Here is a 25,235-nt window from a genome sequence, read left to right as displayed (position 1 = left end):
CACAGGCAAGATGGATAGGATCAGGAATGAGTACATTAGAGGGACAGCTCATGTGAGATGTTTCGGAGATAAAGTTCAAGAGGCCAGGTTGAGATGATTTGGACATGTTCAGAGGAGGGATAGTGAATATATTTGTTGAAGGATGCTGATGTCAGAGCTGCCAGGCAGGAGGTCTAGAGGAAGACCAAAGAGGAGGTTTATGGATGTAGTGAAGGAAGACGTGAACATGAACACTACTGCACTGCACTATGACATATTCCAGACTTTTAATGGAAGATGATCATGTGTCTCTAAGTGTTTGAGCTCTCGCTTCTCCTCTGCAGATGGCTACACCACAGATGATATCGAGTTTTACTGGAGAGGTGGAGACGGCGCGGTGTCTGGGGTCGACAGAATAGAGCTACCACAGTTCTCTATTGTTGACTATAAACTCATCTCCAAAAATGTGGTCTTCTCAACAGGTACACGACACAACAGTCAGCTTGGTCTTTGCTCCTTTTCCTTTGTCCTTTTCATGTGCACTGGTGACTTTTTGCTAAACCAAAGATGAATTAATGGAAATAGAAATATAACTGTAAATGAAAAACATTAAAATCTTGGCACACACAAAAAAGTTGTGGCAGGCTCCTAAGTGTCAAGGAAAATACAGTGTTTAGTTGGTGTCATTGAGGAAAATCTATTTCTATCCCACTTCTTCACTCACTGTGCCCATTTCAGGTTCCTACCCCCGCTTGTCCCTCAGCTTCAAACTGAAGAGGAACATTGGTTACTTCATCCTGCAGACGTACATGCCCTCCATCCTGATTACCATCCTCTCCTGGGTCTCCTTCTGGATCAACTATGACGCCTCTGCTGCCAGAGTGGCCCTGGGTAGGATTGCCTCGCCACTGCTGAACAGTGACCGTGGGAAATAACCTAAAGCTGAAAGATCACAGACCAAGAAAAGAACATACACATGTAGATTTGCTTTAGATCTATAGATTACTGTCTGTTATTAATGTCTGCATTTGCTTTTCTTCCCTTTAGCTTTAAGCATGTGAGTGATAACAGTGTGTGATAGACTGCCTGGTTAAATGTCTGTTGTTCAGAGATGACTACATGCATGACTCATGCCGAGCGAAAAGCGCTGCAGCTCGACCTTGAAGTGTGCTGTCTTTCTGTCTGCCTGTCTGTTTATCGGAGACTCTCACTGGCCGTGTAGATCTGAGTCAGATCATGGCTAAATTACAGCCAAGCGAAAGGTGACACAACCCTCGTTCGAATGCACTCAATTAATGCCAGTTATATTATATATATACAGTATATATATCTTTGCATCAGTGTCAAACTAGCACTCATACTAAAATGAAAGCTCCCTTCAGTGTTACACTTATGTATGATGGGTCAGAGCAGCAGAGGAAATGGCTCTGAGCTGTATGTGTGTTGTTCTTGTCACACACCATTTGTTTTCTGGAGTGGGACACATGCGGTTTGGAGCCCCAAACGGTGCGGTCAGAGGGTAACATGATTTAAAGATTTGCCTCCTCCCAGCATCCTGCAAACATGCAGCGAGTGAGTGCAGCCAATGAGAGACGAGGCTCCATGCTACTGCGATACTGCTGGCTGCTGGGTTATTTATAATACGTGTGAATTTGACCAAATGCAGATTGTGCATGCAGATGACTAATGTATCAAGCACAGCCCATGTATGTCACAAAAACAGGTGAATCGTTCTGTGACTAATAGCAGATGTTTACAGCGACCATGCTGTGCTTTTTACATAGCCTACAGTTTTGTTCCGTGTCCAGTCGGACACATGATTGGATAGAAAACTAGAAAAACCCGCATGAAACACATACACAGTTTCATTCTCAGGAGGATTCATGGGATCTTTTTATCCATATGGGTGCACATGCTTTTATGCCCATCTGCTTGATATAAATACTATGGTATGTACGTGATAATCATGAATGCTTATGTTCACCAGCACATACACGCATCCTTTGAAGATGAGCACCTGATCTCAGTTATTTTGATGCAGGGAAATGCAAGTGACACCTGACATCCTTGTTCAATCATTTGTTACTCCCTTTATAACAGATGCTTGATAGTTTACTGAACTGTGAGCAGTGAATTAGATTTTGGACACACGCGTCGAGTTGCTTTACTGCAATCTTTGTACCCTTAAGAAGTGGAGAAGAAGTGGCATTGTGGGATTGGGGATTGTTAGCAGGGCGTGATCTACATGCCATGGACGCTGCTTTGTTTGTTCAATTGTGATTTTTATTTTTTTTTATTCACAATATGGAGAGTGAAATGAAATGGGAGATAGTAAATACAGTGCACAGTCTTGTAAATGAAGGCTGATTTGACACACAGCCGGAGCCTACAGCCATGCTAACTGCTCTGTGAGGTGGGACTTAGGCTCACAGCAGTGCTTTGAGCTAAATGCTAATATCACTCACAGTCACAATGCAGATATGTTGATTTTAGCAGGTATGTGCAGCATCTCACTTTCATATGTTAACATTAGCTAATTACCACTGAACAGTCACCACAAAGCACAGCTTAGGCTCATGGAAATTTGTTTTTCAGGTGGTCGGTTTGAAAAACTGGACAAATTGATATTTTGTCCTAATGATGGTACTATACAAAAAGTTATTGAAATTAATATGATTCATCCTGAATGTCTGTACAGAATTTTATTTTAATGCACCCAGTACAGTAGGTGTTGAGATTTTTAAATCTGGAGCAAATTAACATAATCACATTTAGTGATTTGCTGCTGGCATGGAAAGACATCTTATTTTTGATCAAACTGACAAACTTTTATTTGTACTTTTACTGTACAGATGATAGTAAATATGTCTTACAGCAGACATTTTCTTTCTAAACATGTGACCTGTGGTATCCAGGGATCACTACGGTGCTGACCATGACCACCATCAACACCCACTTGCGAGAGACCCTCCCAAAGATCCCCTACGTGAAGGCTATTGACATGTATCTGATGGGCTGCTTTGTATTTGTCTTCCTGGCACTGCTGGAGTATGCCTTCGTCAACTACATCTTCTTCGGCCAGGGCCCTCAGCGGCAGAAGAAGGCGGCTGAGAAAGCAGCCACGGCCAACAACGAGAAGCTGAGACCTGACCCCAACAAGGTACATGTACAGGCAAACTTCTTGTAGAGGTATCTGTGCTGTCGGTTAATGTGTGTGTTTGTTTCTGTGGGAGCAAATGACTTCTCCTCTCAAAGTCAATTCGATGCTGTGATCAATGCTTGATGTCCTTTACCAGCACTCTTTACTCCTGCTCTAGCTCTCCATTTTCTCACTGGTTTAGCCTTGTGTATCAACTTTATTACCCAGACTAGGATCTGAAAGAGTGAATGCAGAAGCAATAATTGGTTTATACTTTATCTCCATATTTCTGTGTCTCTCAAAGGGCGAGGCGCCTTGGAAAAATCACTGGCTGTGGTGCCAAAGCCTTCCTTTTAAATTTAATTCAACTGCTAAAGTTATCAGAAACAACAGCAGCATAAAAAAATAAAAACACTCTTTCCTTCTGAGTGTGGCAAGCTACGATTTCCCCTAAGTAACAGTGCTGATTTTGTATGCTTGCAGTGGCTGGTGGGAAATGTAGTTCAGAGAGATGATGCTCTGTATGCCAGAATGAAACAGAGGGAAATTGACGCATATGACTCGATGTGGGATCCCATCTTTGTGGACGATGCCGCATTAGGACTAGGCGAGCAAAGAAATAAGGTACTGGAGGTTTTGAAAGTCAAAACTAACAATGTCATCAATCTGAATCAACCCAGATCAGAGGAAAATGCTGTAGTTTTTGTGCATTTCTTTGATTTCTATAGATTTTTAAGGCAACTTTGATCATCACTCCCACCATTGTGTTTTTTCCCTCTCTTGGTTTGCTCTTCATGCATTTTCCTGACAAACATAGCTCAGCAGCTTGATTTCTGCAGGCATTAATTTAATCTTAACTTGAGCTGAACATCTAAATTGAAGGGAAATAACAAATATGGCAAGAGAGAAGAAAACATCAGTAGCTTTTCTTAAGATAAAATCATTTAGACACAAATACTGCACAGTCTCAAAGCCAATTGATAACTCTCTTACGACTAAGTAAAGCAATTGTAAAAAAAAAAACAAACAAACAAACAAAAAAACCCCAAAAACAGATAGTCAGATAAGAGAAAAAAAAGGAAAACATCATTTGCAGTTTGATGAGTAGTGCCAACTAAGTGGCTTCGCTTCAAAGTGAGTTATACCAGAACAACAAAATACAACAAGCTTCATTTACAGCAAGACAGGATTGGATTATAGGGACTTTTTTCCTCAGAAGTCAGGCTATGGATGAAGAAATGTTGATCCGAATTCACTTCCCACAACGTCTTTCCTGACCTGCCCCAAACCTTTTTAGCCTACCTCTCCTCCATCTTTGCAAAGTCCTTACTATTTCTCTCAACCTTCTCCTGTCACATTTTTTTTCCCTTTTGCTTTCTCTCTCTCTTTCTTTTTGTTTTTTGTTTAATTCAGTTTGTCTTGTGAATCGACAGAATTTTAACCACACTCTGGTTGAAATTCTGAGATGACAATGAAGATTTCTCCATGAGAATTAGTTTGTGGAGTGCGTTGTGCTCTTCTAGGAATGTTACCTCATAGTCTTGTGGTGGTATTATCACTCAGATATTGATTGACAGATGATCAATAATTTATTTAGTGCTTTAAAAGTGCTTAAATATTTCTTCACTGTAAGTAGTGCACTTTTTGACTCATTTGCATTACCCATTCTAGCACCTCATCAGTATTTTTTACACAGTTAATTACTTAGTGACCATTGTAGCTGCACTTGCTTTCAATAATAATTTTACTAGACTTATTTTGAAGTTAAAAACACTTTCAGATTTCCCTTTGGCAGTAACTTCTCATGGCTCCTCCTGTTTATAAACCCTTACACAGATGACTCCCGATGACAACATCCTTTTCAGCACACTGGAGATGAAGAATGAGATGGGTGGTGCTGGGGATCTGTCCCGGGGCCTGGGAGCACCTGGAGACCCCCGCAACACCATGCTGGCCTATGATAGCTCGACACTGCAGTACCGCAGGGCCGCCATGGCCCGCCAGAACTATGGCCATAGCGCCTTGGAGCGCCACGCCCAGAAGAAGTCACGCCTAAGGAGACGAGCCTCCCAGCTCAAGGTGAATATCCCAGACCTGTCCGACGTGAACTCTATCGATAAGTGGTCCAGGATGATCTTCCCCACCGTCTTCTCCTTCTTCAACGTCGTCTACTGGCTCTACTATGTCCATTAAACCCGGTGGCGTCTGGTGGCGTCCGGTTGCCAGCTTGTAGGGAGGGAGATTTAGGGAAGGTGAGAGAGATCAAGAGAGAGTTGACGTGTGAGAGAGAGAGAAAGAGAGAGAGAGAGAGAGAGAGAGAGAGATAAACAGTGCACCAACTTTTTCCAGCTGGTTCAATTTAGAAGAAGGGTGGAGAATGCAAAGACTTTTGGATGGACTGCAGCAGCACCCAACACTACAGTCAGCAGTGACTCTTTTAGGATCTGGGAAACACCTTAAAACGACTGACAAACACTCAAAAAAAGAAGAGCGAGTTTTAAAAAGACTGAAATGGTGCCTGTTCCAGAATTTCAATATATCACTAATATTTGTCATTCTTAGCTTACTCTCTGTGGATCAAATATTTATGCTTGTGTTTGCATATACTTTAAGGATTTGTTTTGTTTAGTATCTATTTACTTCGTAGCTGAGCTGTCTGCATCCAGGAAAGCTTTATAAATGATTTTAAAGGAGTCATCCTTGATAGTCTATTTTCCTATAATTACTGTATATCAAAAACATCCTTTAAAAGCATGCTTACGTTTGGTTTCATTTGCACCTCAGTCACGATGATGATGGAGCGCAAAGCATTTTAGTTTTACTAGGTGAAGTTAAACTGTCAGTTACCATTTTGCAGCTTTGGCTTAGTATGGCCCACTTGGGTGGGTGGTTTGAGCATCGCTGGATGACAACAGGTGGCCAGCAGGAAGTCAGGAAGTTCTTTTTTTGTTTTTTCTGACCATCCCTGTGAGGCCTTAATGGTGCCAATGCTAAACAGAAGAAGCTTCTTCAGTTGTCTCATGTTATGCGATGAAAGAAATGAACTGTCGGACACTGACGCTTTGACCAAGTTTTTGTTTTGCTTTTGCTGCGCTGACAGAATCAAGTCCATTTACCATCACCACATTTTATTCATTTATTTAATTATTTATTTTTTAAAGAGAACTTTTGACTCCTCTGTACTTTCTGCCATAGTGTGAGGTGCTTCAGAAGTGGAGAATGGCTTTAACACAACTTAAGCTGGTGTAAGAACTTTGCTGATGGATGAGCTGAGTTTCATTGCAACCAGAGTTGCTGCATAAATATGGCAATCCACAATCATCATTATCAGTAGATTTGAATGATAGAAGTATGATGCGTTTCATTGTGATTAGGTTTCTGTTTTGAAAAACTGTAGATAAACATAAATCATGTTTAAAGAAAAAGAGATGATTCATTTTTATAAATCAATACTCACATTACTGTGTAAATATTATGGATTTATTCTATTTAAATGGGTCTCTGTTGTTGTTTTTGCAGTTGAATTACAGATCAAATGTTCCATTCAGTCAAAAAAAGGAAAAAAAGAGCAATTTAACTGAGGAAAAAGAAAAACACAATTCACAACTTTGCTGACTCTGTACTTTTTGGACTTTTCTCTCTTTTCTTTCTTTTTAATGGACTCTAAAAGCATCTACTTGCTGAAACTAAAGCACTTCCAGACACCAGTGACTTTTGGGTCAATGTTTTGTTCTCCAGAAATGACTAAACAAGGACCCCACTATCCAGGCATTGAAGTCAGGCATATTTTGTACAAAGTTTCTGTAAATTCTAATTGTAATATTTCATAATGACTGTAAATATATTGTGTAATGATTGTCAGCTATTATGAATATGTATCTAAATTCAATTAAAATTCAATTCAGTCTATCACTTCAATAACATAGTAAACGGGTGGCATTTTCCTGTGTCCTGTATGAATGTGTGGCTGTTCATGATTACTGTCGGCCTTACGGCTGATTGACTGTCTGAATGAGTGAGTGAACAACTAAACCTGACAAAGTGAGTGGGAAAGCGAAGCAAACGAAGGGGTGAACAGAGAGATGTGAAGGCTGCAGCTGGGGACTACTGGCTACATGGAGAGACAGAGAAGTTGGAGCGAGAGGCTGCAGTGGTGGTGGTCCGGGCTGAGACGGGCTTGGCTGGGGTCTCAGCACGGCTGAGCTCCAGCCCCAGCCTCAGGGGACATTAATGCAGAGAGCCATAGATATGGAGGCACTCTCTGTAATCAACTGTGGCCTGCTGGCTGAAGGGGCAAGAGTGCCTTCTACAAAAAATATAAAGGACTAGATAGAGAGCCATCCACCCATCTATCCATCCATCCATGCCTCGACCTCTCCCTGCATCCTCCCCTCACTCAGCAAATCGACTGCACTCTGCAGTGCACTGCACTTTCTTCCTGATCTGACCACTGTTACAGCCCTTAAATGGAGGCTATTGAATATTTGATAGTGCAAAACACTGAATATTTAATATTTAAAAGGGGATTTTGTTCTAGCAGGGACTAATGTGCAACTAATGTTTGATTTTGAACTTAGAGGACCAGAAGAACACAATAAAATACCAACAGATGGAGGATGTTTTAATTGAGGAAATATCTGATAAACATTCTGAATAAGAAATATTTAGGAATATTCAATATGCAGGAAATGAGGATTTGTTAAATGGCTCAGCCCAACTTCAGATGCATAGAGAACCTAAAATATGCAGGAATGGACCTTTCTCATTCAGCTCAGGTAAATGGAGGCCAAATTAATATGTAATGCAGAGAAAGTGCTCATGTCTGGGGATCATATAGCTGTTTGTTTTTTAGATAAAAGAAGACATCCAACACAGCTTTGATTAACATTGCACATGCACTGTGTATGTGTGTGTGTGTGAGAGAGAGAGATGCTCCTGGGAATAAAAACATTTAAGTGTAAAACTACCAAAAAAGGCAAAGAGTTGTAAAAAGTGATGTAATGCAACATGTAACCTTGTTCCAGCCTCCTCCATGCATTGGTAAAGATCAGCTCCACACTATAGTTCCCACTTTGTATCAGAGATGTGTTATCTCACTACAGTAGACAGATGGTTTGTGCTGCATTGGGCCTCTCTCTCTCTCTCTCTCTCTCTCTCACACACACACACACACACACACACACACACACATAATCTTTTCAAAAAGGACGTTAGTGTTAACATGTGAGAGTGTGGGGAAAAGGCAGATGCTTACTACTTTTTAGTGTTTCCATGTCACTGGAGTAATTAGAAATGTGCAGCCCTCTGCTCTGTGGAAACATTTGTTTTTTTGTTTGTGTGTGTGTGTGTGCGTGCATGTGTGTGTTTTGTTTTCAAGAGTGTCATTTGTTTCTGTGCATGTGCATGCAGTGTGGACTCACAGCTGTGTCACTGTGCAGTCGGTGTGCCAGCCAAGCCAAACCCACCCAGAGCTGACTGTGAACGGTGAGAGGGAGTGTCTGGCTCATTCGCCACACACTCCCCTGCTGTACACATAGTTGGGTCAAAAAAAGACACTGAGCTACCCAGGAGAGATGAACCCGCCCATGTCAGCTGCTGAAGGACAAAACAGGAAATCATGAGTCACCTGGCATATTTTTATATATATATATTTAAAAAAAAAACAATGTAGGTTCATCTATCTCCATTTGAGGGAACTTATCCAGTAATGTTTCTGTATGTTCTGTCTCAAATACTAACCAGGCACATATTATCATTATCATTATTATGTCTATAACTGTGTCACAATAAATGAGTGACTCGTTGCACATCCAAAAAGGCTCTGCAACCTCCTCTGGAAAAGACAACATATGTCAACATGAGGAAGTAGAAGGCTTCCTACATGCATACCATCTGTGCAAGAAGCTGTTTCGTTGAGTCTCTTAGTTGACTCTCATACACATGCACGTAAGCTTATTCATTCACCCCATGCTGTATAATTGACGTGATTCAACCCTCAACATAAACATCTGAAACTTCCATAAGCCTCTGCTTGTGTCTGTCAGCAAGGAATCTTTCAAGTCCACCTTTCAGGCTTCCATAGCTGACCTCCGATTTCAGTGAGTGAGGGAAAAGTTCTATTATGAACAACAAAGAGGTTCTCTGCGTCACGGAACATTGTGTCTGTATACTTCTGAATGGGCTCTGTAGGTTCTCACTCATGTATTCGTTCACACTCTGCAGACTCTTCGTACATGTTTGCCCCTAGCAGTCGCTGCGCTCTGCTCGGTGTTGTGCTGTCAGTTCAGATTTCCTTATGACCCACTGCACCAATTTTCTGCTCTGCCAATATTAGCTCAGTTTAGGGCTTTGCTTTGTGTGCTCCATTAAGTGTTTTTTACTTGTATTTCTTTTTGCAGTTTAATTTTCAACAACAACACCAATGTGTATCATATTAATGACAGTAAAAATGACTCATTGACAATTTCAAAGAGTTGAGAACATACCACTGGTTCAGTGATTCTGCTGAAGATTTCTGATGACAAAATTAAAATCAGCTGAGTCATTGCAGCACTCAGCTAAATCTCTGCTACCTTATTTGTCAACTCTCTGTGAGATTTGAACAGCTCCAGGAATGTAAAACACACCTGCCAACGTAAGGGGCGGACTCAGAGGAGAAATAGGTGTGCTGTCACTTATTTTAACCTTACGGGCCCCACACACATTCACTGAGAATCATTTGAGGAGAGGATGGCCCCAGGAAGAGTTTCTTTACTAAAGAAGAGCTCTAAATACTTGAAAGGATGGGAATAAAAAGTTGGTAAGAAGAGGAGAAGAAAAACAGACAGAGCAACCATGAGCCCACTGGGTGTGCTGAGAGAGGCTCTGAGGGGTCAGAGGGCGAGGGAGAAGGACCTCCGCAACTTGGTGTCCAATCTGCCTTATGAGGGCCTGGAGAAGGGGAAGCAGCCCAACCGCTACTTCCCTGGCAACGCCATCAAGACCACCAAATACACCCTCCTCCTCTTCATCCCCATGAACCTTTTTGAGCAGTTTCACCGCCTGGCCAACCTTTACTTTGTGGGCCTTGCCATTCTAAATTTTGTCCCTGTGGTGAATGCCTTCCAGCCAGAGGTAGCTCTAATTCCCATCTGTGTCATCCTGTGTCTGACGGCCCTAAAGGACGCCTGGGAAGACTTCAGGAGGTACCAGTCGGACAGGAAGCTCAACAACATGCCATGTTTAATCTACAGCAGGTAAATGACTCAAAGACCTTCTGAACATGGTAACATTCATTGTGTTGTACTGTTCATGCATGATGTGGCAGGCGTAAACGCTCATGGTGCTTTCGCAGCACCTCCGCATCTGTGTTTATCATTCTTATCAAACAGCATGCTGATATCTGTGAGAACATGTAGATGTGTGTGTGTGTGTGTGTGTGTGTCTCTGTGTGTGTGTTTTGCTTCCCCTGTGTTTCAGCACCCTGTGAGAATTGAGAATTTTTAACTTAGAAATAGAAAACGTGTGGGAGACTATTCCGTTTTTGAAGGGCCTCACAACAATATCTCTCACCATCGCATTGTGCACATTGGATGAAATCCTCATCTGGTTGTTGCGTCAGTTAAGATACCCAAGGTTAGCGGTGATCTATTTTTAAATTACTGATGAAAAATACATCATTCTCATAGGAGAATAAACACTGTCATTTTCAACCCTTTCACTGCTGTGATTGTGGAGGAGGAGGGGATATGGATTTCCTGTGATGAGAGACTGGAGAATCCTCATAGATTTATCATTAACCAGCAGCCGTTTGCTTTCAAATACCCAAGAGGAAGTGCAGGCTCAGCTGGGTTAAAATCATGCCATTGTGTGTGTGTTTGTATTTGTGTGTGTTGTGATGAGGTTCAGGTGGTCTTTAAGTACAGTTCAGACTCCGAATGCAACATTTCGAAGAACACGGCAACCTGTTGGTGGCCACTAGTCATCTTTGCCTCACGCAGGCAGTTGAATCACGGTGAGCAGGCTCTCGTGGGTCCCCCATGGCTCGCTGGGTGGGGGATGCTAAAGCTCCATTTTGGGCTTGTAAAGATTAGAACAGCATCGATTAGCTGGGATTTCTTTGAAGTATACAAATGTTTCCAGAAGTAGCTCACGAATAAATTTAAGACTTTCACACGCTGCCTTTTCTCTCTGTCTCGGTAAGCTGCCATTCATCCTTGCACTGCACGTAAAGGCCCGCATGGAATGCAGTCAGATGAGAGAATTAATTCATCAGACCTTTGCAGATGCACGTCCTTATTTCCCATCACCCTTCACCTGCATGTTGTTTTCACAGAGGTGTGAAGTATGTGTGTGTTTTTGAGCATGCCTTGCTTTATCTTCAGGTTCATCCTGTCTATCTCATCCCTGCCTACACTCACTCAAACAAACATGAAAGACAGCAGCTGCCAACGTAATCAAGCTGACTGAATGAGTGCCAAACTCAAGTTATTATATTGTTAAATATGTCTAGAGTTGTTGTCATTAGAACCAGTCACCACACCTCACAGGCTGTTCCTGTTTCTTATTCTTTTATTGGACGTATGAATGTGACTCATATCACCTCTATCAGCAAACCAAACAGGTTATCTGAAGAGTTGTTTCCTCCACAAAATGTTTTGTGAGGCTTTATCACAAAGAAAACATCAGGTGGTAAACAAAAAAAAAAAAAAAAAAAAAATAGTGACACAATTTTCCTTTCATCTCTTTATACATCAGAAGTGTGTTCAACTTGGATGATTAGACAGATGAAGACATTGTTTGGCAAGACATGTACCTCAAAAGTCTGTAGGTAAAAGTCTGACATTTTTGGAAAAACACATAAATGTTTTCTCGCAAAGAGCTGGATGAAAAGATCAGTGTCTGTTAAATATGAAGCTGTAGCCAGCAGCCCATTAGCTTAGCTCAGCACAAAGTCTGGTACAGGGTAAAGGTAAGAAATTCCTCTAAACCTCACACGTCAATTTAATTGATATAAAAACCAGTGTGTAAGGAAAAAGTGCTGCACAACAACTCCACTAAAACTAACAATTGTTGTTTTTACAACTTTTGTTGATTGAGCCAGGCACCCTGTTTCCCTGTTTCTAACTGGCTATGCTAAACTAAGCTTCTGGATTTAGTTTCATATTTACTGTATAGGCATGGGAGTGCCTGTACTACTCTCATATCACACTCAGCAAATAAGTGCATTTTCCCAGATGTCCGATAATTTTTTCAGAACAGTAAGATATTTATTCTCATCATGTCTCGGATGCAATGTACTCGATGCTGCAATGTGAGAACACACCTTTGAGAAATGGGCCTCCTATAACTGGAAACTGTTAGTAAGTCTTCCTGACATACACAAAGCTTGCCTGACGGGAGAGAATATTTGTACAACTTGGTAATTGTAATGGAAACACGTTGCACTAAAAATACATATTCCGCCAACCCCATCCCCCCACCCCCTTTGTCGGGATGAGGTGTGGTGTTAAACGGCAGCCACCTGATCAGGTCCTACATGCAGGGCAGCATACCTACAGCCCTCTGTCACTGGTGGTTTGTCAGCTTGACGTGCAGGTTCAAACCATAAAACATGTGGCTCTCTGGGAAGCCTCACACCCTGTGAAAAGCCTCAGCTTGTACTGTGTTTCTACCCCTTATAAATCTCCTGTAAAAGTTCCCTAATTCTAAAACACACAAAACACGTCTGGGCCACTTTCCAAAAATAACAGCATTGATTTTTCATTTGGTCCTGTTGTTTACTCCCTAACTTTAACAGCTGCTGTGATTTTTTTATTTATTTTTTTTTTTTTTAATCCGTGAGGAGTGAGACAGTATTTCATTTGATTTCTTAAACAGACAAAATACACCCACTATGTCAATATTGTATTTGTAGTTGTGTCTCTTCATAAAAATAATCTGTAATGATTGTTGGTATCTGACATGTCTGATTTCAGGAAAGCAAAACAGTTTATGGAGAGGCATTGGAAAGATGTCCGAGTGGGCGATTTTGTGAAGGTGGTTTGTAATGAGATTGTTCCTGCAGACCTCCTCCTCATCCACACATCAGACCCCAGTGGTGTATGTCACATAGAGACAGCCAACCTGGATGGGGAGAGCAACCTGAAGCAGAGGAGGGCGATGTCTGGCCTCTGTATCTCGGTGAGGATTACCTACCTCTTTTCAGCTTCATTTTTCTTTATTCACTGGCTTCTGTTCCACTTCATCTTTCTCGTCTTTCTGATTTCTGATTTTGCACTATATAAATAAATAAATTGAATTGAATTGGAAGTACACACTAACTACAATATGTACTTACAGGGGTTAATGACAATCAGTAAAGACATACCTGCTGGATGACATACCTTAGGTGCAAATACATCGATCACAGTTGTTTCTTGCATTTATTAATCTTTCTATCAGTTTGGAAGTACAGGTTAAGTTACTGTACATTAAAAAGCTTCCAGTTACACTGTTTCAACCTCCTCTCATTTCCCAGGATCCTGAATTTGAACCAGAAAGTTTCAACAGCATTGTGGTGTGCGAAAGACCCAACAATAATCTGAATCATTTCAAGTGCTATGTGTGAGTATCAAGTATATAGATCACATGGACTCCCAAAACAGTTTCTTTGAACCTTTCAGATCACCCGAGCAAAACTAATTCCAACCCACTCACTGCACTTTCTGATGCCCCCAGAGGCATTTTTGGGGCTGTAATAGACTATAATCGATTTCCTTGGGCACTGCAGCGCTCGGTCTACCTATGCAGTCCAACTATGGCCATAAAGCAGGAGAATTGCTAATGGGAAATATATAAGCATTAATGAATATCTAACAAGATCTCACAAGTACAAAGGAGGTTTCTCACTTTCTCCTGCTGCAGAGAGAAACCTGATAAGGAGAAGGTGGGCGCTGGAATTGAGAGTCTGCTGCTGCGAGGCTGCACAGTGAGAAACACGGACTACGCTGTTGGTTTTGTGGTGTATGCAGGTATATTCTCCATTTTCTCAACTGCCTCACTGCTGTAACCTTGAACTTTTACTGTGTTTGTTCTGGGCCGTAGCCAGGATCTCAGAAATGCTGAGGTCAAAACTGACATGAAGTGACCCATTTGAACAGTGGCTGAGAGAGCCCAATGGACCTCAAGTAGACACATGTAAATGGACAAAACACAAGTAAATTAGGAAAACGTCCACACCAATCAAAACAAACGCAATAAATTGATGGAGTGAAATTGATGAAGATGTGTTCATAATTTGGTTGTGTTTTGTCTATTTACACATTTGTCTTGGCCACATCTGTCTTTACGATTGTGATGCCAACGGCAATAACACATGGAGCCAGCTTCGTAAAGGAAGCCAGCTGTCTGTTTTCACTTTCAGTACTTTTCACTTTTAGTCATAAAACAAAGTACTGGAGGACTTACAATTTTGAGAAAGGCAATATATAAAAAGTAATCACAATGATACACCATCTGGGAATCATGAATGTCTATACTATTAGATTACTATTTTGTGTCAAGTCAGGGGCATCATCAAAGTCAATAGTATACAAATAATCGGTACGGTCTGACATGGCATTGTCTATGTACACTGCTAGCATGGTTAAAACATGTATAACGTGTGTAATGACAAAGTAAATTTCTCTTAATATAATACCCCAGTGTCCTCAGTGAAGGTTACAGCCCTGTTTTCCAACCTTGCACATGTTTTAGGATACAATATCCCATTTCCCTTTACTTACCGCAATGTCTGCTCTAACTGAATAAATATCTTCTCATCCCAACTTTAAGGCCATGAAACCAAGTCCATGCTCAACAACAATGGACCAAGATACAAGCGCAGCAGGCTAGAGCGGAAGCTGAACATGGACGTCATCTTCTGCTTCGTTCTCCTCTTCACCATGTGTCTTGTTGGGGCACTGGGTCAGTGATAAATTACATAACTTGAGCGTAAAATCACTATGGAGACTGATTCATGATTAAAGCTTTTACATTTATAAAGTGATTTTTAATTTGAAAAACAAACAAAAGAAAAAAACCCTCACTTTGGCCACAGGCCCAAACACGTACTAGGGGATGAGGGAGGAGAAGGGGGAAGGTGTGGTGCCAAAAATAGCTCTCTTCCCTGTGCGACAGTCGGTGTGATTAATCCCCCTGTCCTCACGCATGCAGGTCATTTCTTATGGCTAAAGGCACTGCCTGGTGTGCCCCCTTACTTGGTCCCCAACAGCAACGGTCTCCTGGACAGTCCCAGTCTGTCTGGCTTCTACATGTTCTTCACTATGATCATCCTGCTGCAGGTGGAGGAGACTGGTTGTGTGTATGACAGAGAACATTTAGTGTTTTTCTTGATTTCTTAAACGTTCTGAAACTTAAACTCTCTTCTTCTCTTTTTTTTCCTGATTTCCTCCATCATCTTCTCTTTCCATTGTCTCTTTTCCACTTTACTCTCATTTTTCATTTTTTCATCACTTCTCTTGTCACTTGTTATCCCGTCTCCTCCTTTTCTCTTCCCTTCTGCGCTCACCTCTTTCTTGCTTACTTTCATCTCTCTTCTCTGCGTTTTCGTTTTTTCTCCTCCCCTTCAGATCCTGATTCCAATCTCCCTGTACGTGTCCATTGAGTTGGTGAAGATAGGTCAGATCTTCTTCATCACTAATGACATCGATCTGTACGATGAGGAGACAGACAGCCGCGTGCAGTGTAAGGCTCTGAACATCACAGAGGACCTGGGACAGATCGAATATATCTTCTCAGACAAAACAGGCACCCTCACTGAGAACAAGATGGTATTTCGCAGATGCTCCATCATGGGCACAGAGTACCCACACAAAGAAAACGGTAATCCTTCAAACTGTGCAATTTTATTTAACCAAAAATGAGCTGTTGTAGCACCTTTCACTGCTTTTCACAGTTTTTTGCAGGACATGTGGGGAACTTATTGCTGAAAGATAGGAGCGCTGCATTAGAGTGCAGATCTCTGCCAGCTGTTGTCGATCGCTTATGGCCCCTATTGGCTAGTTAAGAGGAGTGAGGAGCCAGCAGTCAATGGCAGTATAAAGCAGAGAAGTCAATAAAATAGGTCTTTAAAAAATTATGAACCACCACAACCATGAGAGGTCCTTGAGCATACAGTCACAGATATCTCCAAAAACTTTTCGGCTGATGGGTTCACCATTATTTGAGATTAGCTGCAGACACATACCACAAACCCACACATACACACACACACACCCAAATGTTTGATTACCTCCAGACATGTACTTTTATTTACAATACATCACAAGATGACACTGGTATATCCAGTGTTATCTAGCACAGGCTATCATCAGTGTATGAATATATGCCTGCTAATCTTAGCAAAGCTGACAGTATTTAGCCGACAACAACTTGATTAAAAAAAAAAAAAAAAAACTTTCAGCAGGGAGCCACAGAAGATGGGCAGAAATGCAAAAAATGTATCCTGCACTGAACAGACCATCAAAATTACAGAATATACAGACTACAATGAAGAAATGTCTGATACATGTATTATGAAATCTATGCTGGCCTGGTTATATATGTATTAACGTATTTTGGGGGATTTTTGCAGCCATCCGCCTAGCTGTCCTTGAAGATCCAGAGTCAGAGGAGAACATCATCTTCAACCAGCAGCCACAACCCCCAAAGACTGGTTGGTCCCTGGATACTGAGGACACCAACCCCGAGGACACGCAACATAGCCACAGCCATCAACGCAAGAGCAAGATCACAGGAAGAGCCCAGAGTGATGTGGCCTTCAGCAGTCCACTGGTAGGATTCAGCCAGGAGGAAAATGCAGATACTTCATTCTTAGTGTGGCGGGATTGTGTGTTTCCCTTTTCTTAATTTTATAGTGCAGTCAGCTTAAATGGTCATCACCATTTCACTTGCTGCTCATACAGGAGGTGAAGTCAGGTAGTTTAGTCAAGGCAACTCAGATGGGCCCACAAATTAAACTCATACCTTTTGACTGAATGTCCATACAGTCATAATCATGACTTAGTAGCTTAAAAGAAAACATGACAGTGCATTTTTATATTATAAACTGGCATACAACAATCAACCCCAGTGTAATGAGATGGAACCACGACTGAGACATGTCTTACCACTATGAATTAGGGAAATTACTTATAATTTCCTTATTGAGTTTAAAATAATCTTTTGCCAGTGTACACCATTATTAAAGATATGTTTATCAGTATGGAAATGTCAGCTTTATCTGTCTATTCATTTATTCAACTGGTTATCTTGCTCATGGTCATGAGGGAATTGAGCTTATCCACCTTAGATACATACAGAGAGGTTGCGATTCTGTCACAGGGCTGACAAGATTATGATGATAAAAATAATAGTAATTTGGTGGATTCAAATAAGGCTATTGTATAAGAAGGCAAATGAATCTATTAGATTAGATTTTATGGAGCAGGTATGTAATTATGTATATACATGCATAGAGCCAAATTGTACAAGTTTCTAAAACCTATAAATGTGAAATTTTAACCTATGACCAGAACTAAAAAAGGATGTGCTTTCAAATATGTTCTCTGACTACATACGCACTCAAAAGACCGCAAACTGTCATTTGTCTCGCCAAATCTAAGCCATACTTATGTCTAAAGGCCACATGGTCCCAGTCCCTGCTGCAGATGGCCGAGGTGCTAGCTGTCAGTGATGAGCACATCCATTTTGGCTCAAAGTTGCCCCTGTGTCTGTGATGGGACATATGGTCACGCTGGGCATTGCTCGGCACAGGCCATGGATGTCACATAAACTATAAATGTGCACTATATATTAGTCATTGTCGTCTTGACATACAGTAGAGTAGCTCTGTGTCTATTTTTGTCCACAGCGCAAAGAGCAGAGGCCTGGAGATACAGGCTGAGGCAGAAAAAGTCTTGTGTTTATTCCAGCAAGGCAGTGCAGAGCCCATCTTTCTCATGCTGTGTCTCTAACAGAGCAAAATATTTCCATGAATGAAAACATCCCGTCACCCTACCTTCTGTACTTATCGTAATCTTTCCTTGTACATGGGAAAAACCAAATTGTATGAGGCTGTTTAAAGCTCAAAACTTTCCAATCCTGCCATGTCAAATCAGTGAAAGCTGAATAGAAACAAGAAACAGTTTATCAACATGAGCTTTTAATTAAAAAAGTGATTAACTTTTACTCCAACAGGAAACAGAGGTGATTCCAGACAGGAAGCTGTTTCAGGAGATTAGCAGGGCAGAGAGCAGCCTTAGCAGCAGCAGCAGCGACAGCCGGAAGATAGATCCTTACCTGGACTTTTTTCTGGCTCTCGCCATTTGCAACACGGTGGTGGTTTCCATGGCAACAGCTCAAAGACGGAGGGTGAGTGCTGCAACTGTGGATGATAAGTAGAGATGGAGGGCGCAGTCGGGAGAGGAAACACGGACGCAGGATTTGCTCTCCTGGAACTCCCATTTTGCATAATTATAAGACAAAGGCAAACTTTTCTTTCAGTAAACATTGTGTAGAATCTACTGATGGCCGTTATGACTGTCTTTGATTTTTACAGATCCAGTATTTTATAATCCAGTGTTTGGCTGCAATATTTTGGTGAACTCTTCATAATTTAGTCAATCAGTAACACTCTCAACCAAAGACAACAAAGTTTACATTCTTCTTATTAACCTCAAAGATCTAATTTAATTTTAAAAGTTTTCTCAAATTGTTTAGCTTGAAGTTTCTGTTCTTTTATCAGTGGTCAGTACTAATTTTCTTTCATCTTTAAAGCCCCAGTTGTAAAGTCCTCACACTAAATTAACCACATAGTAAAGGGAGATTTGCAGGGGCAATCAAGGTTGCCTTTATTAATTTTACTGCTCGCTCTTGACTGTGCTGTTCTGAGGTCTGGCAGATGGGAGAAATATGTGGATTTTCCCTTGAGTTTGTAATTAAAGGCAGGAGCTCTAAAAGAAACAGAGTGGAAATGGATGACGAGTTTTTTGTGTTTTCGCCATATGGGTTTTTGGGCAAAATGTTGATCTAAAAATTTCTGTTTCCTTTGCTTCATTTTTCAGGTGAGTGGGTTTCCATGCTCCCATCAGACCAATAACCCACTGGATACTTTGTCCAGCCTGGCAAAAACGTCTGGCTCTCTTTGCCGTATTTTTACTTCTTGGCAGCACAAGCCCAAGAGAAAGCGTACCGTCTCAGAGGACTCAGTTACACAGGACCATTTTAACCCTCCTGTAAAAGTCAATGGAGAAGTCAGTGGCCTCCAGACATGTTCACTATATGCTCCAAACCAATGCAAGAAGTCTGCAACTGCCTCAGATAATCTGAGCTATGAGGCAGAGAGCCCAGATGAAGCAGCTCTGGTGTATGCAGCCAAGGCATATGGCTTCACTCTGCTGGCCCGCACCCCTGACAGCGTGACGGTGAGGCTACCGTCTGGGGAGGACCTTGTGTTTGAGGTGCTGGACACCTTGACCTTTGACTCCATCAGGAAGAGGATGTCTATTTTGGTGCGACACCCAATCACCAAAGAGTATGTGCTGTATACTAAAGGTGCAGACTACGCCATAATGGAGCTACTTGGCACACCATATGCAGGTATGTGCAGGTGAAAGCACATTTACATCCATTTATTGCACATTTATTAGATCATTTACATTTATTAGTCAGACGATACCCTGGGCCATTTCATAATTAAAATGAATCCACATATATGTCTTTGTCAAATAATCTTCAGAACATCTGCCGGGGTATCAGAAGAAAATAGCAGCAGATACGCAGCATCACCTGGACTGTTATGCCAAAGAGGGACTGCGTACACTTTGCTTTACAAAGAAGGTGCATAAACTGACATATTAATATTTCCAAGTGTAATTTTCATGTACTAGATGAGGTTCGTTTAATTTTTTTCTTGTGTGTGCTGCAGGTTGTGAGTATAAGGGAGTATGAGAGCTGGTTAGTGAACAGACAAAGAGCTCTGGCTGCTATAGACAACAGAGAGGAGCTTGTTATGGAAACAGCTGTGCAACTTGAGACAAACCTCTCGCTGCTAGGTAACACACATCAGCTCAGCATCCATCACTCATAATAAACAGTTTTAAAACATACTGTACGTGAAGTTTCAGTTAAGAATCATGCCTGAATGAACTGTGCACGATATGTGTCCTCCTACAGGAGCGACGGGCATCGAGGACCGTCTGCAGGAGAGCGTCCCAGACACCATCGTGGCACTGAGGGAGGCAGGGATCCAGGTGTGGGTGCTGACTGGTGACAAGCCGGAGACAGCTGTCAACATTGGCTATGCCTGCAGGCTACTGGAAGAAGAAGACCTGGTGATTAACATGAGCTGCAGAAACAAGGTGAGGAGGCTGCTGCCAGCCTCACTGAGGTTCGCTGATTCAGAGCTGCTTTCCTTTATTGCTTCATGTGATATTATAAATAGCAGTACATCTCTGATTAATTTCTTAGACCAACAATGGGAATTTCTTACAGTAAATCAAACATGATATGAAAATGCAGCCGCACTTAAAGCGACATTTTGAAAATAATTTTATTTGCTTATTTTCATGCTTTATCTAGAAATGTTCACGTCACATACAGCTTGTTTCAGAGGATGTTTTTGTTTTTTCTTTTTTTTGACTGTCATCCAGGAAAAGTCATGTGTTTTCCAAGCAGTAAGTTAAGTAGATTTTTCCTCTGAGTGCACACCGCCTTCCAATTTAAATGACCAAACCTTTTTTGACCACTTTTACATTTTACCTAAAGGTCAAACCTTCACATTTTGGTCAGAGAAAGATAAGTTGTCAGGTGAGGGCCCTGCTTCTCTCATTAAAGATCTGGTAGCACAGAAATGAGTCCTTCATAACAATCTCACTATGTCTTATCATCCCCGGCTTCAAATACACTGACATTACCTTTCGGCTCTCACTCTAACATTGGGAGTTTTCTGGAACAAAGGCGCTGCTGCATGCCTCTCAGACGGGGCTAGTGTGATGATGAATGTAGTGAGGTAGCCCCAATATAATATCCACTGATTTCATATCTAATTACCAGTCTAATATTCAATCCTCAGAGGAAATACCTCTTTGCTCATGATCCAGAGTGGAGGCGTTTTGGTAATGAACTGTTTTTACCATCCTGTAACTCAATGACCACCTGAGGGATGCATTCCCACAGTCATCACCCCACCACACCTAATGAAATTTAGCCAGCATTTGATTGTTCATAACAGAATGTGACCCAGTTTTGTTTTGTTTTTTTTTGCATCATGTCAGTTTTCCTTTCGGCTAAGGCTGAGGCTGTGGTTATTTAAACACAGCAGTGATGAGTGTGATGGGACCAGAACTTTGTAACTGCTTATCGTCAGGCGCCTTAAACGTGACTCTTAAACTACAGTTTCTTTTACCAGCACATATCATACGTCCTGCCTTCATTGTTGTGCCTTGATTATTTGAGATGTCACATCAAAGTTGCAACATAAAGCATATGTCATTATGTATTTTCTTTAGGTCACCACAAGACTACCTACAGGCTAAATTTGTATTTCACTTTGTATTTGTGCTGCAACTAACAATTACATTTAATGATCAAATGATCAATTCGAAAATGCCTGTCATGTTTCCTATAGCTAACGATCACATCTTCAGATTGTTTCTTTTGTCTGACCAACTATCCAAATCCCAAAGTTATTTAGTTTACCGTCTCATTTGAGAAGCTGCCGCTAGCACAAACAAATGACTTAAATAATCCATTGTTGCCAAATTGTTAAATTTAACTTTCTACAACTAACTCTACTTTGGAAACCTTCATAAAAACGATGCAACTTTGTGATCAGCAAAATGAGCAGTTGTTGTTTTCCAGCTCACATGCACGTCCATTTTGGACTGCACACTGGAAGAGGTGAGGAGGTACAGTGAAGATCCTCGTAATGTGGATACAACCCCAAACATCTCTCTGGTGATTGACGGACGCACCCTGACCATGGCTCTGTCTTCAGACCTGCAGGACCGCTTTGTGGACCTGGCGAAACGCTGCCGCTCTGTGCTCTGCTGTAGAGTCACGCCCTTACAGAAGAGCGGAGTGGTGAGGGTGGTCAGGGAGAAACTGAAGGTCATGACCCTCGCTGTTGGTAAGAAACTTTTGTGGAGCTATTTGCAAAGCCTTTTATCTGACTTATATGTAAAACACTGTTGTTAAACTTGACCTTCTCTGGGGCTTCAGGTGATGGTGCGAACGATGTCAACATGATCCAAGCAGCTGATATCGGCATCGGGATATCCGGTCAGGAGGGCATGCAGGTCACAACTGAGTTCTTAATCCTCAAAAATATTGATTCTTCCACTACAAGTACTGTCACTGTCTAAAAAACTCTGTTGTCTGCAGGCGGTGATGGCGAGTGATTTCGCTATATCTCGCTTTAAACACCTCAGAAAGCTTCTTCTCGTTCACGGACACTGGTGCTACACTCGACTGGCCAACATGATCATTTACTTTTTCTATAAGAATGCGGTAAGTCTTCGATCTGCTGTCTGAATTAACATAACAGTTGAATTACTGATCTAATCATCTACAATTTAATGTGTCTCCCAGGCCTATGTGAATCTCCTGTTCTGGTATCAGTTCTTCTGTGGCTTCTCCGGCGCTGCCATGATCGACTACTGGCTGATGATTTTCTTCAACCTCTTCTTCACTTCTGCACCACCCATTATGTTTGGGATAATGGACAAAGATGTTTCTGCAGAGATGCTGCTAGGTGTTCCTGAGCTGTACAGGACCGGACAAGGCGCAGGGGTCAGTGGCACTAACAGACAATAGCGCAAAATCTAATCAGTAACCATGTGTTTATATTAGTAAAATCCATAGAATCTTTGTTTAATTTATATATGGGTGTGTATTTAAACTTGTCTTTGTTTAGGAATACAAGTTTTCGACTTTCTGGCTTTCCATGCTCGATGCCTTCTATCAGAGTCTGGTGTGCTTCTTTATTCCATACTTGGTAAGAGAAACATTTCTTTTCTTCGTCTTTGATTCCATATTTCTTGCTAAGTTGCATGTGTTGTGGTGCATCCTCTGAGTTGTCAGTTATTCTACTGGTTTACTAAAACGCCTAAATGTTTTCTTCCTCAGGCCTACCAGGATTCAGACATTGATGTTTTTACATTTGGAACTCCTCTGAACACAGTCTCGTTATTTACCATCCTGCTGCATCTGTCAATAGAGATCAAAGCCTGGGTGAGTTGAGCTGATGGATATCTATTTCAAGATAGAATCACGGACTTCCAGCGAGCCAAAACTCTTATCATTAGATTGTTTCAGTTTGTATGCACTTTAAACTAATATACCAAACAATTATTTGTATATTATAGCATTAAAAACTGGAAATGTGTGATTTTAGCATAAATTAGAATAATGTTTTTTTTTTATTATTGCTGTCATTATAAATAATCTACTTGTTGTTTTATGTTTCTGTCTTGCAGACGGTGGTTCACTGGGTAATCATTGTGGGCAGTGTGGCTCTGTACTTCATTGTGACGCTTGCCTACAGTGCCATCTGTGTCACCTGTAACCCTCCATCCAACCCGTACTGGATCCTTCAGAGCCAGATGGCCGACCCCATGTTCTACCTTATCTGCATCATCACCACTGTGGTGGCTCTGCTGCCCAGGTACCGTCAGTGTTATCCTCCCTGTCTCTCACTCCACAGGGGGGGATAGTAATTTAATGTGCCCTTGTCATTGTGACAGAGTAGCTTCTTTATGTACGTTCTGTAATTATTTTGCTCTACTAAAAAATAGACAAATATAGACTTTTTTTTAAATTAGATACTTTACTTTTGGAGGAATCAAAGAGCAACCCCTACAGCTGTGCTGATAATTCACAGTCAGGAGGGTGTTGAATTTAAGTTTGCTCTGAACCTGTTTTTCCATAATCTTCTTTTCTCCTGAAGGCTTCCACAATAAAAAGTGAATGGGAAACTGCAAAATTTGGTTGAAAAAATTCTATTTAATTTTTTTTTACTCATATTTAATTTGCTTTAAACCACCTAGACCTAAAAAGCCTTCAATTAAAACAATAAGAAAGCAGAAAAATCACTTCACACTGATGATGATAAGTAACTACAATTTTAATTGTACTCAGCTGATCCTTAAGTAGTTGTAAAGCTCTTTCCATCCCTGTTTAAAGCCAGTCAGGCTCGTAATTATATAATTTATTTGTTATATAAATATAAATAATTATAAATTGTTATATATAATTTTTATCTCATTTTGGAGTATGTATTTGACTTAAGCAGATCTTTAACTGTTGTGTAATCGTGAGGTTGTTATGGTGCACAGACAGTCTTTCTAATTAAACAATTTTGTGAAGTTCAGGAATGACCGAACCACGACTCGGTCTTCCTCTCGGTTGCCAATGTGTCTGAATGTGGTGTTATTTGGAAGAAATGCTCTGATTAACATCAAAGGGCTGCATATTTTTCACTGGCCTACTTTCTCTCCACCACACTCATTCCCCCAGGTACATGTTTCACGTGCTGAGGAACTCTATCAGCCCCTCCCCGCTAGTGCAAGCCAGGCATCTGGACCGGCTGGAGCCCTCCACCAAGAGCCAGTGGATCAAGGAGTGGAGGAGCTTCAGGGGCGGAGGGGAGGTCAAGCGCTCAAGGCTGTCTACCCCACCCTCTCCCACCCTGGAGGATCCTGAGAACATTTATTCCTGGTCTCCCACTGCCCCTGGTGTCATGGGGGATGAATTCACACTGAACGTTATTACTGGAAACTACGCAAACACAACAACTATCTCTACGAGTATAAGAAACAGAGACTTGTTGGCAACTTGAAGGATTATTTATTCTGAAATTTGTAAATATTTTGAACGGACTCATATCCCAGTATAGAGTCGTTTCATATTTGTGTGGGGTGATCTTACATAAATGCAATCAGGGAGAAACTCGCTTCCTCTCTGACTTGTGACAAATCATCAGTTGGGCTGATGAGTTCATTTTGTAATAAACTGCTTGACAAAAAAGCACATAGGTTCTCCTCTCCTTACTCTCCTCATAATAAGCTGCCATAGCAAACACATAAGCCTGTTAATTTCCTGATGGGTTTTCAGAGCA

General features: G+C 41.4%; 2 protein-coding genes across 3 annotated transcripts in view; both read left to right on the top strand.

The window, feature by feature from the left end:
- The window catches only part of gabrb2a (gamma-aminobutyric acid type A receptor subunit beta2a), a 30,323-nt gene extending 23,266 nt beyond the window's left edge, over window positions 1-7,057 (top strand). The window contains exons 6-10 of one of the 2 annotated variants that reach the window (XM_046405950.1): window positions 324-461; window positions 718-870; window positions 2,895-3,139; window positions 3,602-3,742; window positions 4,955-7,056. In XM_046405950.1, the coding sequence (XP_046261906.1) occupies window positions 324-461; window positions 718-870; window positions 2,895-3,139; window positions 3,602-3,742; window positions 4,955-5,311 (1,034 nt within the window). In that variant the 3' untranslated portion in view covers window positions 5,312-7,056. Of the gene's footprint in view, window positions 1-323; window positions 462-717; window positions 871-2,894; window positions 3,140-3,601; window positions 3,743-4,954 lie in introns of both variants that reach the window. The other variant, XM_046405951.1, reaches the window with a different exon arrangement.
- A 2,763-nt stretch (window positions 7,058-9,820) lies between these two features.
- atp10b (ATPase phospholipid transporting 10B) lies at window positions 9,821-25,147 on the top strand. The gene is made up of 21 exons (XM_046405945.1): window positions 9,821-10,353; window positions 13,075-13,279; window positions 13,617-13,702; window positions 14,003-14,109; window positions 14,912-15,043; window positions 15,293-15,420; window positions 15,709-15,961; window positions 16,713-16,912; window positions 18,317-18,490; window positions 19,183-19,717; window positions 19,857-19,957; window positions 20,046-20,172; window positions 20,294-20,478; window positions 21,980-22,247; window positions 22,340-22,416; window positions 22,502-22,627; window positions 22,709-22,909; window positions 23,034-23,114; window positions 23,246-23,350; window positions 23,596-23,783; window positions 24,635-25,147. Exons 1-21 carry the CDS (start codon window positions 9,953-9,955, stop codon window positions 24,954-24,956), a joined length of 4,002 nt encoding a protein of 1,333 aa, XP_046261901.1. The 5' UTR covers window positions 9,821-9,952; the 3' UTR covers window positions 24,957-25,147.
- The last annotated feature ends 88 nt before the right edge of the window (window positions 25,148-25,235 follow it).

Source organism: Scatophagus argus, chromosome 12 (genome assembly GCF_020382885.2).
Source record: "Scatophagus argus isolate fScaArg1 chromosome 12, fScaArg1.pri, whole genome shotgun sequence".
NCBI lineage: Eukaryota > Metazoa > Chordata > Actinopteri > Scatophagidae > Scatophagus > Scatophagus argus.
This window is presented reverse-complemented; position numbering and strand designations above follow the sequence as displayed.